The sequence below is a fragment of the Cibotium barometz genome, chromosome 14 (genome assembly GCF_041138505.1).
Source record: "Cibotium barometz isolate CiBa-2024 chromosome 14, ASM4113850v1, whole genome shotgun sequence".
Taxonomy (NCBI): Eukaryota; Viridiplantae; Streptophyta; class Polypodiopsida; order Cyatheales; family Cibotiaceae; genus Cibotium; species Cibotium barometz.
Window position 1 is genome coordinate 44,744,792 of NC_141059.1, and position 21,666 is coordinate 44,766,457.

At 43.7% G+C, this 21,666-nt stretch overlaps 1 protein-coding gene across 1 annotated transcript in view; it reads left to right on the forward strand.

Annotated features, from left to right (window-relative positions):
* Positions 1-2,919: 2,919 nt before the first annotated feature.
* LOC147632068 (uncharacterized) overlaps positions 2,920-21,666 on the forward strand; it is a 41,520-nt gene continuing 22,773 nt past the window's right edge. Inside the window, exons 1-3 of the mRNA XM_086808643.1 lie at positions 2,920-3,140; positions 19,370-19,533; positions 19,639-19,858. Coding sequence (XP_086664769.1) covers positions 3,015-3,140; positions 19,370-19,533; positions 19,639-19,858 — 510 coding nt within the window. The 5' untranslated portion in view covers positions 2,920-3,014. The remainder of the gene's footprint in view (positions 3,141-19,369; positions 19,534-19,638; positions 19,859-21,666) is intronic.

Consider the following 21,666-nt stretch of genomic DNA (forward strand, 5'->3'; position numbering starts at 1 on the left):
GTTAAAGAGAGAGTTTCAAAGTAGAGAGAGAGAGAGGTAGCCAAGAAAAGCTCCCTCCACTAAGCTCCCTCACACCGACAAACCCCTTGACTCACATGTTTGGCTCGTCTTTTTTTAACGGGACCATGGGCTTACATTTCCCAACTTGAGAGTTGGTTTGGCCAAGTTTTTAGAGTTGAGTTTTTTTGGACTTGTGATTAAGATTTCTAATTCTAATTAATGGTGGTTGTGCACATGATTAAGATTTTTGGTTGATTTTGTATGCTTCTTGGCTACCAATTCAAAAAATGCATGAAAAATACGAAATGCACGAATAAAATTTAACTATCCTACTCTAATCCACACCTAATGGAGCTTAATGCTTATGTTTTATAAGTGGATTACACTCTTAATCACAATTACTAAACTATTTATTGGTTGAAGGCAAAGAAATCTAAGCCTTGTAGGCTCCAAAATCTCGCAAATCACCAAGAAACTAAGGTTTTTCCCTTCCAAGATATGAAACTAGAATGCCCTAATGCAACAAGGTATAAATCAAAATAAAAAACAATTCCAAGGCTCCAAACCGTATCTTTTTTGGAATATAACCTCCTAATCAACATCGAGTAATATAAGGAGATCTTAATAGATTGGAATGGACGGATGAATGGAGCTAACCCACCCTAGGCTAGTCCCTATCGATGGTGCCAAATATGTTTAAGTATGGAGGTTATCTTAGCCTTGCCGAATCATGTGTCATTGGGCCTTGCTTTAGAGCTGCAATGCAACTCCCGAGTGTGGGTGTGCTAGCTCATCTGTTTCGTCCTCATTCCATTGTGTCATACCGGAATGCTCCTTTGGCTCCATGTGCAAAGCCCCTAGTGTCCCATACCAGCAGGACACACCCAACATTCGATGTAAGCACGGAGGAATCTCAAGGCCTGGCCTTAGCCATCCATGTTTAAAAGAAAGCCACCCATGATGCCAAACCCCAAGGAGAGCCGTGCACACACTTTTGTGGCATTGCCGACAAGCAATGCAAAGGTCTAAAAAACGCACCACAACTCCATAACACCCATGTGCATCACACTGTAACACTAACTCACTAGTTGGAAATGGAAAGATAGAGCTCAATCAAGCATGCCAGCAAAGCCAACATGCTTGAGCAACCAATTCTCCACCTTTGCTCAATGAGGCCACATGGTGAGTTGAAACCTTAAAACCCGGTTGTACATATGTAACATAGCACTTCTTATTAATTGTACATACACATATATATGGGTATGATTAATAACTTAAAATAAAAAATAGAACTAAAAACAACAAAAAACCCAAAACGCACACATGTACCTATGTGTACACACACACACACACACACACACACACACACACATCTACAAGTCCTATCACACAAAACACAGCCACATCTGCAAGTCCTATCACACAAAACACAGCCACCTTACGTGGACACTCTCTACACATGTGCATCCATAATCACCTGCTTGTGCATCCACATGTACATGCATCCCTTACATGTTCACACTCTTTACACGTGTGCCCATAATCACCTGCTTGGACATGCACCACTTTCACACATAAGCACACCACACACACACACACACACACACACACACACACACACACACACACACACATTAATATACACACATACATGCATGTACACACAATACTCCTCCTCCCTAACTTTTTGTAAGCAGCCCCCTCCCTCTATCTCTGAAATAGTGACCATTGTATATGATCAGCTTGGGGGTTGTGCATATATTCAACACGTATTGCCTATACCTTGTAGCCGTGGCATGTTCATGTGTATCGTCAGATGAGCATCAGAAGTTGTCACAAATACGGAAGCGTGTACACAGAAAACCTTATCTGCCGACTCCCACCACCTTATCGAAGCTTATACAATCTCATTTTAGGTGTTCCCATTTTTCTTGGTTTCAAGAGGTAACTTTTGATGCCATTTGCCTACACAATGGACATGAATTTGCATAATTATTTATTTTGCCACATTGTTGCTTGTGTCAGTATTTAGAAAACCCTTGCTAAATTATTTTGAATTGAAGATTGAAGTTTGACATTGTGGGACAACCATGTTCATAAAAAAAAACAATAGATATTCAAATCATTTTGTATACAAGGTGTATATCAAACACTTAAATAAGAAGTTGAAGAACCTTCAAAAACCTTTTTAAACATTCCGGAGGAAAGAAACTAAAAATACTCATTTAATAAATCTTCAACTGTTGTAATGCAAATTTAAACATTAAGGAGGAAGAGAAAAGAAACTAATAATACTCATTTAATAAATCCTCAATTGTATCAAGCAATGGGTAGGTCAGTTGTTTAAAATGTATGGCTGGTAACCCGATCGATCCATGGCCGCCTACATTACATGGTACTACCTTGTAACTCTTGAACCTGTGTGTGTGTGTGTTTGTAAAAATGGTATGCGCGACCCTCATGTAATAAAAATCGCCCAACTTAAAAAAATAATCCTCAATTGCTGGTAAAGTGGCCAAGTCATTAGTTTTTTAGACATAGTCATCTGGCTACTGGGATGTGTATCCGTAAGAGTATTAAAAAGCTACAAATATTATATTATTAATTGTTGACCAAAATCTACGCCAAATCTAAATTTTTCAAAAGCAAAATTTATAGAATAAACTTCTACCCTTTTTTTTTCTTAATAACAAGTGTTGTTCCCTAAAGTCTTTCTTTTTCGAATTTCATCTTCATGTTTTATTTGACAAGTGTCATTCCCTCTTTTTCGAATTTCATCTTCATGTTTTTTTTGGCACGCGGGGTCTCTCTCCTTTTTTCAACTTCTAGGCGTTTATATCCCTAAAATTTAAACATCCGTGGACCGTGACTTTTTCGGGCTTTTTCAGAGAGGGACACGTGCAAGATGCAGTCCGTTTTCGTACGAGATTCCAGAATCTTGGGTGCCATGTATATTTGTAAGCTTGTGAAAGGGGCTAGCGTTGGCAGTCAGGAGGCTGGAAGAGGAGGGCTTTATGGACCCTCGGAAATTTCTGGCTAAGCAGCGCCTCGTAGGCGGCCGTCCGCCAACATGCAAGCAGGACGGACTTCTTCTTCCGTCCACCTCCCACGACAAGCGCCCAAAAGTCTCGTTGAATGAGGTCTGATAACTCTCTCTCTCTCTCTCTCTCTCTCTCTCTCTCTCACACACACACACACACACACACACACACACACACACAACTCTCTTTTTGGAGGCTATGGATTTGCAAGAACAGACTCTGGCTACACTGCCGTGGGTGATTTTTCTCTTCCTTGAGACCTCTCATGATAGGCATCTAAGGGAAAGATCAACTGGCAAGAGATGCCGTAGGTGCTCTGGATGACATAGATGAAGCACATCATCACATGATCAGCTTTTCCATGTTTTGAAGAGACCATATAACTCTGTTCATAAGTACACTCGACCATTGTATGTGCATGTGCGCATGCTCGTGCACTCTCACATGTGCTTGTGCGCTCACGCACGGGGGTTATGTAGGGTTGTTGAGGTTTAGGGATGACTTTGTCTCGGGTTCTGGGGCTTTCAAGAGAAAATTCCAAAACAATCCTGAATACTTCTGTCTCAAAGAGTTGATGGAATGATGTATTGCGGGCATGCCATCCACTGTATGACAGCTGTGGGGTCAAAGCAGGCTTAGTTTCGTACGTCGTACGGATCAGATCGTACATACGATTCGTATCCGTATGATTAGGTACGATTTTGCCCTGTTTCTGCCCGTTGGAAATAGCTGTTTTTCTGCCCGTTTTTTCTGACCGTTTTCTGCCCATTTTTTTGGCTGTTTTCCTTTCATCTCTCTTGAGTCCTTCTATAAAAGCCTCAAGGACCAAGCCTCTCCTCCATCTACTCCAAGCCTCTCCTCCACCACCCTCCATCTACTCCAAGCCTCTCCTCCACCCTCCTCCAAGCTCCTTCCATCCCACTTGAGCCTCTACTCCAAGTTCTCTTCCTCCAAGCTCTTCCCATACTTCATCTTCTCTACGCTCTCTCCTCTACTCCACGCTTTAGCCCTTCTCTTATCCATCATGCCTCGGGAGAAGCATGAGGCTTTTGATTTGCATTGCCTCAATGTGGAGAAGGACACCAAGAAGTCCAACTCCCATCATTGGACATGCCGATATTGCGGCGAGTCATACACCAGTGGTGCAACAAGGCTTCTCCAGCACCTTTCAAAGATTGGGGGACAAGTTGCCCCATGCAAGGAGATTCCGCAAAGCATTGCCGATGACATTTCGTGGAAGATGAGCGGCGGCTCAAATTCAAGTAGAGGAGCATCATCAACACACGCACCGGCACCACCACTAGCACCACCATCGGCACATGATGAAGTGGCCACCGGCTCTTTCATTGGTGTATCCTCCACTGCCACTTCCACGGATTCACGGTCCGCCTCCGCACCGGGCAAAAGGCAAAGGGTGGTGGAGCGTGAAGGGGTGCAACCCTCTCTCCACCAAGTCATGGGTAGTGTGAGAGGTTCGGTTGCATTCCTTAAGGAGCGGCAACGCCTTGCGGAGATAGAGATTGCTCGCACCATTATTGAATGCAATCTTGCCTTCAATGTACTCCAAAAGGAGCAATGGAAGAAGATGGTGACGGCGATTGCGAATGTGGGCCCATGTGAGGGGTGGACGGGGTCTCTTACACGGCTATGCACCCGAGGAAGATTGATGAAGAGAAGGAGAGAATTGATCGAGCCCTTGACCCGATTCGAGCCGCATGGACGAAGTATGGATGTTCTATTCTCACAGATGGATGGAGTGATCAAAGGAAGCGTGGCATTATCAACATCCTTGTGTCTTGCCCGCTTGGCACATACTTCTTGCGTGCGGTTGACACCGGGAGAAGGGGGAGAAAGACTATCGGGAGTTTCATCTACCGCCATATTAGGCAAGCGATCATAGAGGTAAGCATTATTTTACTTAAGTGTGGCTGATTTTGTCATTTGTGCAAAGCCCTCAACTCACATGATTTATCTACCATGTAGGTTGGGGCTCAAAATGTGGTGCAAGTCATCACCGACAATGCATCAAATTGTCGACGCATGGGCCGCTTGCTTGAGGCGGAATTCCCCACCATTGTGTGGACTCCATGTGCGAGTCATTGCATTGACTTACTCATGGAGGTTGCGGCGAAGCTCGGGTGGGTGAAGAGGATTGTGCAACAAGCTACATCTATTGTCAACTTCTTCATGCTAAAGGTGAAGGTGCTTGCTATGTTTCGTGAGCATAGCAGGCTTGACTTGAAGAAGCCATCGGCCACCCGCTTTGCCTACATGTGGCTGGTTTTGGAGCGTCTATACGATGTGAGGCCCGCTCTTTGCCAGACAGTTGTTTCCACCATGTGGAACGAATGGGATGAGCACGTCAGTGAAGAGGCCAAAGCCATGCAACGCTTTTGCCTAGAGGAGAGATTTTGGACTAGAGTCCGAGCAATTGTCATTGCTATGACTCCATCTATAGGCTCTTGCGGATGACAGATTGCGAGGGGTCCACCATGGGCCTTCTTGTCCACTTCTTTAGAGCTGCCCTTGTGGAGTTGGAGGCTTGCACAGACATTACATTTGACGAGCGAGCACAAATCATGGAGGTTTGCACAGAAGAGATGGAGGTGGATGCACAAACCAATCCACGGGTTTGCAGCATTGGTACATCCAGCCTACAAGTCTCCAGTAGTTTGCACCGATAGGGAGGTTCGACAAGATCGGGATGCATATATGCTTCGAGCTGTGCCAGTTGATGAGCACAATGCCTTTCTAGAGGAGTTGGGCTGCTATGTTGATCAGAGAGGTCAAACCTCCTTTTCGTCTCCCACTTGCTGGAGGAGGGAGTCACTTGTGAAGCCCCTTTTTTGGTGGGACAATTTTGGGTATGGACTAGAGCATCTCCAACCCATAGCCTTAAGGGTCCTAGCCCAGGATTGTTCTACGGGTGCATGTGAGAGGAACTTGAGTTCCTATTCTCTCATACACACGAGGATACGCAATCGACTGAGCACACGACAGTTGGAGCGGTTGGTCTACTGCCGCACTAACTTGCGCATGATGCAGGGCATTCTTAGTATGGGTAGTGCCAAGCAGGTAAGTGACAAGTCTAGACTCTAACTTGTCATGACTCATAACTTTTAAGTTTTGTGTACATTGTACAGACTCTAACTTTTGTGCCTTAATGTGTAGGTCAATGTTGACACTTTCACATTGACGAGTGAAAACTTTGCAAGTGTCAATCAACAACTTGATGAGGAGGAGGAGGCAATCTTCATGGAGCTCTATAGTGAGCTTGTGGTAGCAGATACTCGCAGCACTAGGAGTCAGCATGGACGGGACCGAGCAGTTGGAGTTCATAGGCCTCCGCCTTCGACATCGGCAGAGGGTGGCCTTCGCACATATGTGAGGCGGGGATCCTCGAGCTCCAATCCCCGCCTTCATGATGATATTCCATTGCCCCCCCATGATGATACCCCACTGCCTAGAGAGCCCTTGTTTGATGATGACGGCAACCTACTTAGCGAGAATGATCCCCAGAGTGTCTCGTCGACCTTCGAAGAGTTCTCTTCAGAGAACTCTCTTGATGGACACTCTAGTAGTGATCATGTTGATGATCATGCAGATGTTGGTGATGATGTAGACTTTTGATATGTTATAGCTCTCTAGGCATTGGGCATCTATCTCCTTCTAGCCCATTGATGATGTATTGTAGTATGTAGTATCATGTATGTACGCATGTTGGCGGTCGTCCATGCCATGAGTTTTTGGCCTATCCTTTTGTAGCAATTTTGCATTATGTTCATGGTTCTACTATTTTGTAACTTCTTGTCTACAATTTTTAAGTTTAGGAAGTATTTTTTTTAAAAACGTACTAATATCGTACCGTACCTCAAAAAATTTTAAGGTACCAATTAGTACCGTATTTTATCGTACCGTACCGTACCGTACCTTTCGTACTAACTAAGCCTGGGTCAAAGTAAGTAGCCTGTGGGGACTCCCAAATATGAATATTCAACTGCTGAAGCACATGCGTTTTCCTTTGTTGAGTTTCATGGTCTCAGCATCATGATTCCGTTTGCAACACCTTTGGTTCTGAGAATCTGCCTTAGTGCTATCCTTGTACCACGGCTGCAGCTCGCTTGTGCCAACAGACCATACAGTCCTTTGCTCAGCCTGCAATAGCCCATACAGCTCTTTTGTACACCACTGAAGCGATCCGCACACCTTTGCTCAGCCTGTATAGCCCATGTGCTGCCGCTGAAGGCCATGTGCAGCCGGAATAGCAGTATGCCTTGTGGAACTTAGCACACTTGCAGCCTGCAGCCTTCATGTCTTTCTCCTCAAACCTTATGAAACTTCCAGACCTTATGAAACTTTTTTGTTTACCATTGCTAATGTGATAGATGCTACTAAAGAGTTGCATAATGGAAGAGTAAGGGAACATGATGAACTACAAACATATTATTTGGTTATGAATAGGTGGTTCTAGCCCTAATATTAGCCAGTCTATTCAACGAAGCAGTCTGCCACGGTTTCCCTCACACTTGGACTTTAAACACCACCATCTGACCCACAAATCTGGCTATCTAATGGAGCTAAGTAATCACAGGACTATCGTGGTGGAACTTCAAGATGGATGCTTGTGCATGTGAGTCAATGGTAAGCAAGTTTGCGGAAACACTTGGAATGAGAATCGAAGGACAAGCTGGTTTTCATATTTTTACACTAGGGCAATCATTGAAGAGGCACATGCCATATCTGAGAAAGTCTATTGCCACTTTGTGGACTTTTAAAAGGCATTCGAGAGTGCCATAGTGATAAGCTTTGAGAGTTTGAAATTCTATCAGGCTTAATGTGAGCAAGTAGATCCTTCTGTAGTAGCAGCTTGAGTGCCCACCCGAAGGCGGCTTGGTCTGCTGTCCGGAGGCATCTCATTCCAATGTGTAGATTAGGGTTTTAGACTAGGCGATTTACCACCTTTTGATGGGGCAGCCAGTTGGCTAGCCAAGATGTACCGTTTTGCACTATGGAATATATTCAATACTCAGCTATTTCTCTCTCTCTTCTCTGTCTTCTGAATGCGTTTTGCATCAAGCATGTTCCAGGATGGTGTTTAGGGCCGAAAGAAGACTCCCAGAGCTTGGTTGCAATTGGTCAAATTGGTCTTCTCTCCCATCACCCAGGACGTAAACAGTTTGTTTTAGAGAAACTCAGTCAGGTGTTGCTTGAAGTATTTGCAAGCTATGTGAGATGGGGATCTGCAGTAAGAGGAGCTTTATCTTTCTAGGTGTGCTTTCTACTATAAGATTAAAGGAAGATATTAATGTCTTTTTTGAGAGAGAGTTTTGGGCCTCTTATCACTGTTCATTCTGTACGTACATCATAGATGTATGCGCCTTTTCTTCTTGAGATGAGGTGGCATATGCATCACTTTATGAGGATCAAAGAGAGTTGCCGGCCGCAAAGGCTTCTGATCTCTTTCCACCATACCATAGATAAAGTGCAGGAAGACTACCAATTAAGATTCTACTCTTATAGACACATCACTCCTTGATTATATACTGTGTGCCTGCACTCTGGAGACTGTTATTGGAGGCAAAGGAGTCAAGGTTGATGTTGTAGTTAGAGTGATAGAGATTAGAAATCTTAGGACGTGAATCAAAAAGCTTAAGAGACAATACAATGCACGATCAGGATTTGGACCCTACGCTTCATATTTGATGGAGAGACTCATTGACGAGGCATATAAGAGCCTTTATTGTTGGATACCAATGTCGACCCTCTTCTATTTTGTAATGGGTTTAGTTAGCTCATGTTTTGTAAGGTCCCCATTATGAGGAGAAGCCATGGTTGAGCAACTTGCCACATTAGGCCTGGTTTGGACACTAGATGGTGGTCTTAGCTTCTAGATGGTATTGTTAAATTTGACACACTGTCAGATAGTGAATCTTATGTACACATAGGAGGTGACAATCTCAACGTGCACCCCAGCAAAGGTGAATGACTTATTCTGGAGATGTGTGTCAAGATCATTGACCTTCATGTTTCGACTATCACAAAAGGCGTGTTCTGCTGTCCGATGTCTTTAGAGGCTTGTTTTTGTGTTTAAAATGAGGACATCATGTGTGTAAAGCAAATTGGGAACAAGGGTCTCTGTGAGTTCTGGGCCATGTCCTAGTTTATCCACAAAGGATGGCAGCTCCTCATCCTTGTCGAGACTAAAGAGAGTGGGGGTAGGGAGCATCCCTTCTTCACACCGGTGCGACTTACCTCTTCAGACATGCCCTGGGTGGTGCATACGTTGTAGTCTACCTGCTCATACACTGCCATGTCTGCCTTTATGATATCATCTGCAATCTTTAAAGCCTGAGGTCGTGAGATGAGGCAGGCCCATGGGACTGGGTCAAATGCCTTGTGGAAGTCCACAAAGAAATAGTAAAGCGTTTCTACCTCCAGTGTCTAGCCTCCTCAATGAGAGCTCTAAGAGTGAAAATGTGGTCCAAGGTTGAACGTTCCCCTGAACCCTGCCTGCCCCTCAGATGCAGTAAATGTGGCCACCCGGCCTCCTCACTAATGTGTATTTCAACTGCTGATCCATACACCTTGGCCGTAAGAAGGCCTAGCACAATGGTTCAATAGTTACCAGTGTCCATAGGATCTTGTGCTTTATGAATTTGGACTGTGGTGTGAATGGTTCAACCCGTGGAGAAGCCTATATATAGAGCCTCACTAAATAGCGTGGTGAGGATCTTGTGCTTTATGAATTACGAATCTGGACTGTGGTGTGAATGGTTCAACCTGTGGGGAAGCCTTAATATAGAGCCTCACTAAATAGCGTGGTGAGGATCAGTGCGACTATCCCTCAGCCATGAGATAAAAGCTCTGCTTGGAGGCCCTCATGATCCTTGGCTTTGCCATTTTGGAGCTTCTTGATTGCTTCCTTCAGCCGGGAAGTGGTGTGAAGAGGGAATGCTGGAGATGGCTAATTGGAATTGGTTAGGGACATCATACAAAGTGGCCACATAGTTAGTTCTTCCAAAGAGTAAGGTCTTGGACGGGACATGGTGAATTTTGTTTCACCCATAACTTTTTGGAAACTGCTACTATAGACATTCAGGAATTCCTAATCGTGTATGTGAGTGATTGGCTCTTGGCATGAGTGGGTGAACTGTGAGGCTGGAAATGTATGCAAAAGCAGGAGTCTCTATGACATCCTCCATGACATTGTAACCACCTCTGTGAGGAGTGCATGTGTATTTGCGTTGATCCAATGCTTTGATCCAAGCCATTTTTTCAAACCATTGTATATGATCAGCTTGGGGGCGGTGCATATATTCAACAGGTATTGCCTATACCTTGTAACCGTGGCATGTTCATGTGTATCGTCAGATGAGCATCATAAGTTGCCACAAATACGGAAGCGTGTACGCAGAAAACCTTATCCCATACATAACATCATGGCATCATACATAGCATCTGACAACGTCATCATCATACTTAGATACCACTGAAACAACAATATGAAAATCTGCACAAAGACACAGCACTAGGGGCTGAAGCTCCCTTGAGGTATCTTTATTACCAGCAGAGTGTTCCGGTACAAGAGAACGGGTGCCAGAGAGTAAACACTCTTCAAATTGGCACCAGATATATCCAGAATAAGATGAAAACAAATCAAACAATTGCTTGAGTACTCAATCTCAAGCTTCCACGAGTCCCTCGGGCACAGCCACACTCTAGTACGTGATAACACCCTCTAGCAGTGGTGCTGTCCCGAATAACCAGCCATGAAAACCTTGACTCTGGCCACCCGAAGGTTCCACCCTTAGAGCCACAGGCTTCACGTAGGTTCAGAGACTGTTTGCCTTCAAATATGTCGCGAAGAACCTTGCTGAATTGGACTGAACAGCACTGTTTTCAGCCCATAAACATCATGTACAGGTCACCCCAAGAGATGAGAAGGATGTCCTGATGCTTGCCTTGAACTCCAATCTGAGCATCAAAATTCAGCCTAGAAACCTGCTGTACAGCAGTCGACCAGCCCTGTAGAGAAGCCAGAAGGGGTCGACTACTTCATGGGAGAGAGAGAGAAGAATCGCTTTTTCCTGTAGCAGCTATGGAGGCAAGCAACCAGCTATATAGCAGCCCTATCCGTAGTCGATCAGCTCTCCCAAGTTCTTTTGCATGCTCCACTGACAACTATCTCAAGCCCAGGGTGTTCCACCGCCAAAAACAGCTGAAACGGGGGGCGCCTAGCTGATTTTGGTTCTTCCCCCCCCCCCCCCCCCCCCCCCCCCCCCCCCCCCAGAATAGCAACTCGTGGAGCTTTTTTGGCTAGATGGGCTGCCCACTTTGAGTATTAAAAATTGGTCCTTTTGATGTGAACACTTAAAAAATTGTCGACCCAAACTTAAGTGTATGTGAACACTTTATAATTTGTCCGCCCAAATTTAAGTGTATGTGAACACCTGCACTCATAAACCTTAGTATAATAAAATATAAGCTGTAAATTGAGTTTGGGGTCACTTACCACCTGCAAAACACATAGGACCACTGCCTTAGTCCCAAACAGGTGTGCACACACGCATCCACAAGGTTTCCAGGCGTCCCCGGAGCCCCCAGAAATAAGTCATCTCCCCGGTTTCTAATTAGTTGTCCGCAATTGAAATGCGGCTAAATAAACATGTAGAAGATCCGGATAATCCTTGAAATAGTCTTCATCTACCCATTTTGCATCTAAAGCGGGGTAGTTCTTAAACCTCACAAGGAACCTGCAGATAAGCCTGCCACCAACAGCTTTCCATTACTTATGAACACACTCAATTCCGGTTGAAGCACTTCTTTAAGCTCATCAATTTCGGGTTGGTCCTCAATAACTGGCTCAAGCGGCTTAGGATCCACATATTTCTTGAGGAGGCTAACATGAAAAGCATTATGTATGCGCCAATGTTTAGGCAAAGCAAGCCTGAAAGCCGCCTCATTAATCCGTTCCAATACGTGGAATGGCTCATAGTACTTGGGAGACAACTTTGGACACTTGCCTTCGTTGCCAGGTTGCTTCTGAAGGCGTGCCTTCTCAAACTTGAGAAGCACCCAATCACCCTCTTTGAAATCCACTTGTCTGCGATGTTTATCTGCAACTTTCTTATGCTTTTCCTGAGTTCTTTGTGTGGCTGTCCGCTGTCTTCAGATCTCTTAACATAATCATCCACAACAAAAATTTCGTCCTTCATTTGAAGGATAGGTGGAAGCACTACCCTGCGATAAACAATCTCAAAGGTTGCTTTCCTAGTCGAGGTATGCACCGTATTGTTATAAGCAAACTCCACAAGAGTCAAGTACTTCTCCCAATCTGATTTCCGCTCAGCCACAGCATTTGAGCAAATCAAGTACAGTTGAATTTGCAATTTCACTCTGTCCATCCGTCTGAGGATGATAAGCTGATGAAAAATTCAGCCTTGTGTCCATATTATCAAATAAAGCCCACTAAAACAAACTTGTGGTTCTCAGATCACGATCTCCCACAATAGTCTTAGGCATACCATGATGCTTGAAAATCTGGGCCAAGAATATCCTTGCCATGTGCTCAGGCTTGATATTCTTTCACACAGGAATGAAATGAGCCTGCTTGCTAAACCTGTCAACGATGGTCCATATGGCGTCATTTACCTGGATCATGAGAGCTTTTTGGTTGCTCCACTCATGGGATGTGATGTATTGTTGGGAATGCCTTGGCATGCTCGTATGGAGCCGAAGAAGTACTATAAGTCCAAGAAAATTTCTTTTTTGCATAGAGGTAGGGAAGTGGTCAGAGATGCTTGTGCTCCAAGAAGCACAAAACCTATTGTCAGTCATGTACAAATTCGCAAAGTAATGAAAAAGTCGACTTGTTCTTACTTGGTTTTTGTCAGAGATGAAGTTGAACATGCTCAAACTAATGTAAATGTGGATCATTTGACACATGAAAGATTAAAGTTTTTGCATGGTTTTAGTGATTACTTTCATGATGCTTTGCCTAGTGAGTTACCACCGGAGAGACCCGAGGATCATCGTGCCTTGAATAAAATCACGATTAAGAACAGATTTCCTGTTCCACGCATAGATGATATTTTGGATAAAGAGGGAGGAGCTACTTGTTTTAGCTGCATTGATCTCAAAAGTGGCTATCATCAGATCAGAGTGGCACCTCAGGATGTTCATAAGACGGCTTTCCGAACTGCTTTTGGGCTATATTAGTTTCTAGTAGTGCCATTTGGCCTTACTAATGCTCCCGCCACATTTAATAATGATGGACCACATATTCAGGAAACACATGAAGTTTTATGGCACGTTCTTTGATGACATCATTGTCTTCTCAAAGAATGAGCAAGAACATAGCGAACACTTGCCGACAGTTTTTGAAGAGCTTAGATAGCACAAGCTCTACATAAATGGTAAGAAGAGTGAATTCTTCTTCTCTGAGATTCATTATCTTGGTCATATTGTATCCACGGATGGGGTACGCATGGATCCAAGCAATTACAGGCTGTTTAGGATTGGCCAGAGTTGAACTCAGTTCACCAAGTTAGAAGTTTTCTTGGATTATGTGCATACTACAGGAGGTTTATCAGACACTTCTCTGAGATTGCCTAATCTTTGCATGATCTCACTAAGAAGAAAGCTGTGTTTAAGTAGAGTGATGTAGAGAAGGAAGCTTTCCATAAGTTGAAAGCTTGTATCATATCAGGACCGGTACTGATTATTCCGGATTTACATAAACCGTTCTCTATTGAGTGTGTGATGCATGTGGGATAGTATTGGAGTTGTTTTGAATCAGGAAGGACACGCCCTTCAACATGCAGAGCTCCACTTGCAGGTTTATAAAAAAGAGCTATTAGCAGTGATTCATGCCCTTCTTGGCACTGAATTTGTTGTCAAAACGATCACCAGAGTTTGCAGTACTTTTTGATGCAAACTAAATTATCAAAGAAGCATATGAGATGGGCAAATTTCCTCTCCATGTTTCATTTTCAGATTTTGCATACACCTGGTAAAAAGAATGTAGTAGCAGATCTCTTTCTAGAAGGCCACAAGTACATGCTGTCATTGTTGCCTATCATCAGGATCTTTCCAATATTCGAAATTCGTATGATTTGGATGATGATTTTCAGCTTGGATGGGCTGATTTACCGCAGGGCATTTCAACCCGGAACTATTACATATGGGGAGGATATTTAATAATGCAAAATCGCTTGTGTACATAAGGATTTACGCGTTAAGGTGATGGATGAATGCCATGCACCGCTGTATGCAAGGCATATAGGAATTCTTGCCACTACATAGGCTTTGGAGAGGTACTTTTTCAGGCCAAACATGCGCAAAGACATAGATGTTTATGTGCGCGAATGTATGGTTTGCCAGAAAGTGAAGTTTGACCAATGTAAGGCACCCGGTTTGCTTCAACCGTTGCCTATTCCGGATCAGCCATGGGAGTCCATAGCCATGGATTTTATTATGGATTTGCCAAAAACGCAGCAAGGGGCCCTGGATATGGATGCGGAGTTTCCCAACGATAGGAGTTACATTAACCCCTTTACCAGCAAAAGCGGCATCAGCATTCATTTGCATACCATAATCTAATACATTTAACCCAACAGCTGCAGCCATCTCGTCAGAAATGAAGTTATCTATGGATGCATCATCAGAAAGGAAAAGAGCAGGCTGATCTTTTAGTTGCCCCCATGCCCTGCATATGGTTCTGCTCTCAATTGGCTGCTCCGTATTTCCATGAACATCGGGAATCACATTCACATTAGGCTTCTCTGCTTTGTCCCCTGTATTCTTGGGATTCGTTGGACACTTACGATACAAGTGGTCCTTGCTGCCGCATCCAAAACATTTCCCATCTCGTACATACTCAAGCCTCTGCGATTTGGACAACCCATGATCAAAGAATTTACTACCCGGCTTCTTAGATGAGCCTTCCTTTGTATGTGAAGAACTTTTCTGGTCACCTTAGGGGGCTGCCCCTCCTTTTTCTGGTCATAACCAGCCCTCTTCTTGCCTTTGTATGAATCTGAAAATGACCTGTTTTTGGGCAAAACATGCAACCGTTCCGCCATGGTAGCCAAATGAATGAGCTTTTGAAGAGTTTGATTCGGGTACACCTCTAGGCTGTCCTATATTACAGAATGCAAGCCTGCTTCAAACTTTCTTTTTTTCTCTTCTTCATCAAGAGACATGAAGGGGGTTACCTTCAGCAGCACCTTCCAAAATTTGCCCATATAAGTCTGCACAAACTCTCCCTCTTGCCAATCCCATTCCTTCTTCACATTCTTAGCAAAATTCGGTGGCAAAAACTGTGCATAAAACTACCTCTTAAAGTCAGTCCAAGAGAGAGCTGCAGTGCCATCCAACAACTTTGCCATCCACCAATCACTGGCCGTATCTTTCAAGTGCATGTCCACATGTCGCAGCTTGGACTTCTCTGTGAAGTCTCCATCACAAAAGGCTATCTCAAATTGCCTGACAAAAGAAAGAGCCTTTGTGGTATCCATCTTTTCATGGAAATTTTCAAACTTTATGTCCTTATCTCCCAATTTAAATTCTCGGGTCTTCTTCCTGCTATGTAACTTGTCAGGAGAAACAAATCTATCTCCCTTACTCCGAGAATGAGAAGAGCCTTCATGCTTGGGAGTGTTCCCGTTTCCGGGAGGCATGACGAGAACGAGAGGAAGCATCATCAGACTCCTTAGAGTTTGTATGAGTGGCATGATGAGACACATCCTTCTTCATCTCTCCTCTTTTCCTGCAAATAAGATTTGGCCAGTTCCTTGGGATTTGGATATCCCGACTGGGTAGCTATGGCCTCGAATACCTCACCATCTGTATTACTCTCTCTTAGATTGCAATACCCTTTGCTCATCGGGATCTTCTTGTATGGCTCTCAATGTTGCAGTCTCTTCACGGTATCGCCTAACTTGGCGTCTCAGAGTTTCCAACTCAGACAATACATCCGTAAGTGGTGTGGCATGTGAGGTGTTTTGTACATCCCTGGGAAACTCATCCTGCATCTGTCCGTCGGGTGTATTCATCACATGCTCATCATCACTCACATGATCAGCCATGATTGCAGATCAAAAATTTCTACCAACATAGTAATCTTCTGTGCTCGGAATGCTCTATCTACTACCCTCAGCCGGGGGATTTACCACAAACTAGAGAACCGAAGCTCTGATACCACAGTCACAAATACGGAAGCATGTACAGAAAACCTTATCCCATACATAACATCATGGCATCATACATAGCATCTGACAACATCATCATCATACTTAGATACCACTGAAACAACAATATGAAAATCTGCACAAAGACACAGCACTAGGGGCTGAAGCTCCCTTGAGGTATCTTTATTACCAGCAGAGTGTTCCGGTACAAGAGAACGGGTGCCAGAGAGTAAACACTCTTCAAATTGGCACCAGATATATCCAGAATAAGATGAAAACAAATCAAACAATTGCTTGAGTACTCAATCTCAAGCTTCCACGAGTCCCTCGGGCACAGCCACACTCTAGTACGTGATAACACCCTCTAGCAGTGGTGCTGTCCCGAATAACCAGCCATGAAAACCTTGACTCTGGCATTTGAAGGTTCCACCCTTAGAGCCACACGCTTCACGTAGGTTCAGAGACTGTTTGCCTTACTGAATTGGACTGAACAGCACTGTTTTGAGCCCATAAACATCATGTACAGGTCACCCCAAGAGATGAGAAGGGTGTCCTGTTGCTTGCCTTGAACTCCAAGCCTTCTGAGCATCAAAATTCAGCCTAGAAACCTGCTGTACAGCAGTCGACCAGCCGTGTAGAGAAGCCAGAAGGGGTCGATTGCTTCATGGGAGAGAGAGAGAGAAGAATCGCTTTTGCCTGTAGCAGCTATGGAGGCAAGCAACTAGCTATATAGCAGCCCTGTCCATAGTCGACCAGCTCTCCCAAGTTCTTTTGCATGCCCCACTGACAACCGTCTCAAGCCCAGGATGTTCCACCGCCAAAAACAGCTCAAAAGGGGGGTGCCTAGCTGATTTTGGCCCTTCCCTCCCAGAATAGCAACTCGTGGAGATTTTTTGGCTAGATGGGCTGCCCACTCTGAGTAATGGCCAGTTTTATTAAAAACTGGTCCTTTTGATGTGAACACTTTAAAAATTGTCCACCCAAACTTAAGTGTATGTGAACACTTTATAATTTGTCCGCCCAAATTTAAGTGTATGTGAACACCGGCACCCATAAACCTTAGTATAATAAAATATAAGCTGTGTCCACAGGTTCCTAGGCGTCCCCAGAGCCCATGGACACTCACAAGCAGAAATACCAGGCATTGTCCAGGCAGTCAAGACAAAGCATTCATGCATGTCAAAACACACACAAATGCTTTATGCATAATATTCTGGATCCCATCTCCCAACTTATTCATCTTGTACCAAACCTTTCTCAGGCACTATCCGTACAGGTATAAAGAAGGCTCACCAGGGTGTCCCCCTTCCATGAGACTTCATCAGCATGCCATGAGCTCTCACCATGGTATCCACCCTTCCATGAAGCCCTTCCATGTGTATGGAGTCATGCCAGGAACTCACGCCAGGATATCAATCCTTCCATGGAGCCCTTACACATGTAACCAATCATGCCAGGAGCTCACACCAGGATCTCAATCCCTCCATGGAGTCCTTCCACATGTAACCAAACCATGCCTGGAACACACACTGGATCTATACCTACCCTTCCATGGTATCCTCCACATGTGTATAGTCAGAAATATGATATAAGTTGTGTTTAATATCTGCTTGTGGGGGCAAAATGGCATCTCCTTGGATGCCCAAGCGTTCTATCTGCATAGTACGGGTCCTAGCATTTAAAGTATCAAAATCTACCCCTGCTGCCCGTATCTCTGAATATTAATATCTCACAAAAGATTGCAAGGGTCTATGAGACCATGGTAGCACATCCAATGTGCAACCATGAACATTTGAAAATAAGAACTAAACAGAAAGTATCTTGCCAACCATCACGGCACATTCAATGTGTGAAGCAGGAGAGCTTAATTCATTATTTTACTTTTCTCCCAAAAATCCATCTGAAACTAGCCAAAAGAGTGCTTATGATGGTCCAATACCTGATAGAATCCTCGGCCAATTGAAAGTCAAAGGCTGGTCAACTTAGATACATACATCACAGACACCCTGTTGCATTTAGGGTCACATTGTACTTTGATTACCACTTGGATCAGAATTGCCCTCTCTTCTCTGAGACTTTTTCTGGCTTATCTTGGTGTTTTCAGCCACCTTCATGGCTTTTCCATGCTTTGCATGTTGTTTTTGTACTTTTAGTTTCTGGATTTGTTCGTATTTTTTCATACTTAATAAAGAAGTGTTAAGGCTGGTCAATTCTGCTTAGAACTCCTTAAAATTTGCAAAAACTGGCCTAAAACAGCAATTGGTATATGCAATCTTGTAGAGGCCCTGTGTTTGTTAGCTTCGAAACTCTGGTCAAAACTGCTTAGAAGCCCTCAAAATTTGGAAATACTGGTCCAAAACAGCAATTGGTGCGCAATCTTGTAGAGGCCCTGTGTTTGTTAGCTTCGAAGCTCAAGATTTGATCGGGCACGTCTTTATATAGTTTTTTTGATAAATAAAGCTGCTGCTTTTTATTTTCTTGCTTTTTTAATTCTTCTGCTTTCGCTCCACTTTTTGGGTTTTGTGTTGCACAGTGAGTTTTTTCTTCAATGCAGCTATTATTAGCATCATCCTTTATGAGTGTTTCCCTTCCCAGATATGCATCATCATTGGACATGTGCTCTTGCATCTGGGCTGTCTTTTCTGTCTGATGTTGAAACATCTGATGAGATAGCTAGACTGTTCTAATAGCGACATGGCTTCTAGAATCTGTAGTTCAGCTGGTAATTGATGGCTTTCTTCTGGTTGCTAGTCTGATATTTTCAGCTGGTGGATTAAGGGCTGTCAGGTATTTTATCTAGTCCTTTTGGCAGAGAGTCACATATTACTCTGGTTTGGCCTTGCCAATTGTGATCCATCTGCCTCATAAGTGATTCTTCTATCATGAGTAGCCTTCATGGCGCTTGTCTCTTGCAACATTGTTTGCAAGTTGGCAAAGGAAGTTTGCATTCTTGTTTTCTCAATTACTGGCTTCTAGTTTTACTACATCAAATCATATGCCTAATTGTTTTTGAAGCTGTTACATGTAGCCCGCTTTTCCACTAGTGTCAATAGTAGCTGCATGTTGGTGAGGGTTTTACTCAGTAATGAGTCATTCTCAGTTGGAATAGTTTGATAAACTTGTTGTGCTTTGCAAAAGGCTAGCACATGCACACGGAATCCACGACATGAAATGTGTACAAAATGCTTCATTCATATCAAAAGCATCAGACATTCACAACTTGTTTGGAGAGGTCGACGGCAACTTCATGGCCAGAGATATCTGCATTTGAACTCAAGGAATGCAGATGATGCCTTCTCAAAGTATGTTAAGCTCTCTCTAAATTCAGTATAAAGCTGTTCCTTAGCATTTTTGATGCATTGATCAGTATTTTTGTTGCTAATTATGTTTCCCCTGTATACTTACAGCTCCATAAGATCACATATCAAAAGTGATCAAAAGGCTGAGTTTCCAGTTGGGTCTGAGGATGTTCTTAAACCAGAGGCACCTCAAACACCTGAAGAAATCATTGTCTCTGAAGAAATTAGCTCTAAAGGACAAGGGACACTCCAAGGTGCAGTGGCACTAATTATAGGGACAAGCGTGGGGGCTGGTGTATTGGCACTTCCAGCTAGAACGCTGAATGCGGTGTGTATCAATAGTCTGAGATTGTCATGAATTCTGCAAAATAAGATACTCAAGCTTCTTCTGTTTTAGACTCTTTATTTAATTTGCTGTAGTATAGATGATTGAGGCAAAAACCAGTTTTGAGCTATAAATTCCATGTTCCTACTCTTCTATATTATAAATCCCATGCTAATATGCTTTGTTATCTTAGTCAGGTGATATACTTCTGTGTTTTTCAAGGCTTTATGTGCATATCATCATTATCATTCGTGAATGCCCGTGGTTCTCCTGGTCTTGTAGATCTTAGCACGGCTACAACAAAGCTTGAGGCCCCCAGCTTTGCACTACATGGCCAAATAACAACTTTCTCCCAGATACAAATAAAAGCTGAGTCAATATAAATTAGCTGCTAGAAACTACATTATTGGTCTATATTGCTGTCCGTTTTCTTTTTCTTCCCCCTCCTTACCTGTACAATTGCGGAGCAGTCTAAAACCTGTACATCTCCTCACATGTCCATACACAGGACACCATCAGTTCTTATACAGCTCCCACATGTGCAGGGGCACTGTCAGGCCTCTGCAGCCCACAGATTTGTAGTGGCTATTGCTGATGCGTGTGTACAACTGTTGGCTGGGGTGATGAGCTTGCTGTGCTGGTGCCTTTTCTCTCTCTTGCCCTCTCAAGGGACATTAGTAGTAACATAGGGCTGCCCGCTTTCTCTTACTGAGGTTCTCCCAAAAGGTGGTGATAAGACGAATAGTGGTCAATGGAGGCCTATCACATTCCTTGGGAATGCCTACGAAATACTTGCCAAGGCAGTAAGCATGAGGTTGGAGCTAGTATTACAAATTCATGATACACAGAATGTGTTCCTACAAGGAAGAAGCATCTTCGGTAATATCTTCTCTTTTTGGAAGAGGCGGTTGAATGGGCTACGGAAAGCAACCAGCTAGCCATCTTATTGCTGGACTCTGAGGAGGTGTTTCATGCTTGTATAGGAACTCTCACATTAGTGTGCTTGCACATGGTGGTAGAGGTGATCACTTCTAGATCTCTTGTTCTGTAGGGATGGCCCTTAGTCCCCTGTTGTATCTCATTGTTGCCAAGGCTATGAGCATCTTTCTTTGCTCCACCGCTGATAATGGTTGCTATAAGTGGAGAGGAAGGTGCCCTATACTCTGCCTCAATAAAGATGAAACACAAACTGAGCATCCAATCTCCACCATCATGAGGCATACATCTGGAGATGTGAAACATAAAGAAATTCTTCCAAGGCTCAGTGCTTGGAAGGAAGCCATTGAGCACCACTAACTTGCAAAGCAATGCTCTGCATTGGATATCCAAATCTACAATGTTCAGCCCTCCTTGTTTGGGGCATATAACAGTCTCCCAAGCAACTTTGGCCTAGAGTGTCAACTGTACCATCCAAACCTGATTAGAGAAAGTTGCGGACCAATCTCTGCAATTGGCCAATGCATCCAACATGAGGCAATGAACGAAGCTGAGGCAAGCAATACATGGTTAACAACTATAATTCCACCGGTCGGTGTGGAGTGTTTGGTTGAACACAATGCTAATCAATACACTTAAACGCACTGAGATTTAATGGACAACAAGCACAATACAAGATGTAACTTGCTGAATTGACAAGAGATGCACAATGAGCCAGAACGGTCGGCCCCTTCCTCAAATAATGTGTACTGATCGTGGGAGGATCAAGTACAAATCGAATGTTTACTATTGATGGAGTTTACTACGAGGTTAAAAAAATCAACTATATATGGAGTAGGTCTTGGTTTGTTCATCCATTCAGACGAGATTTCCAT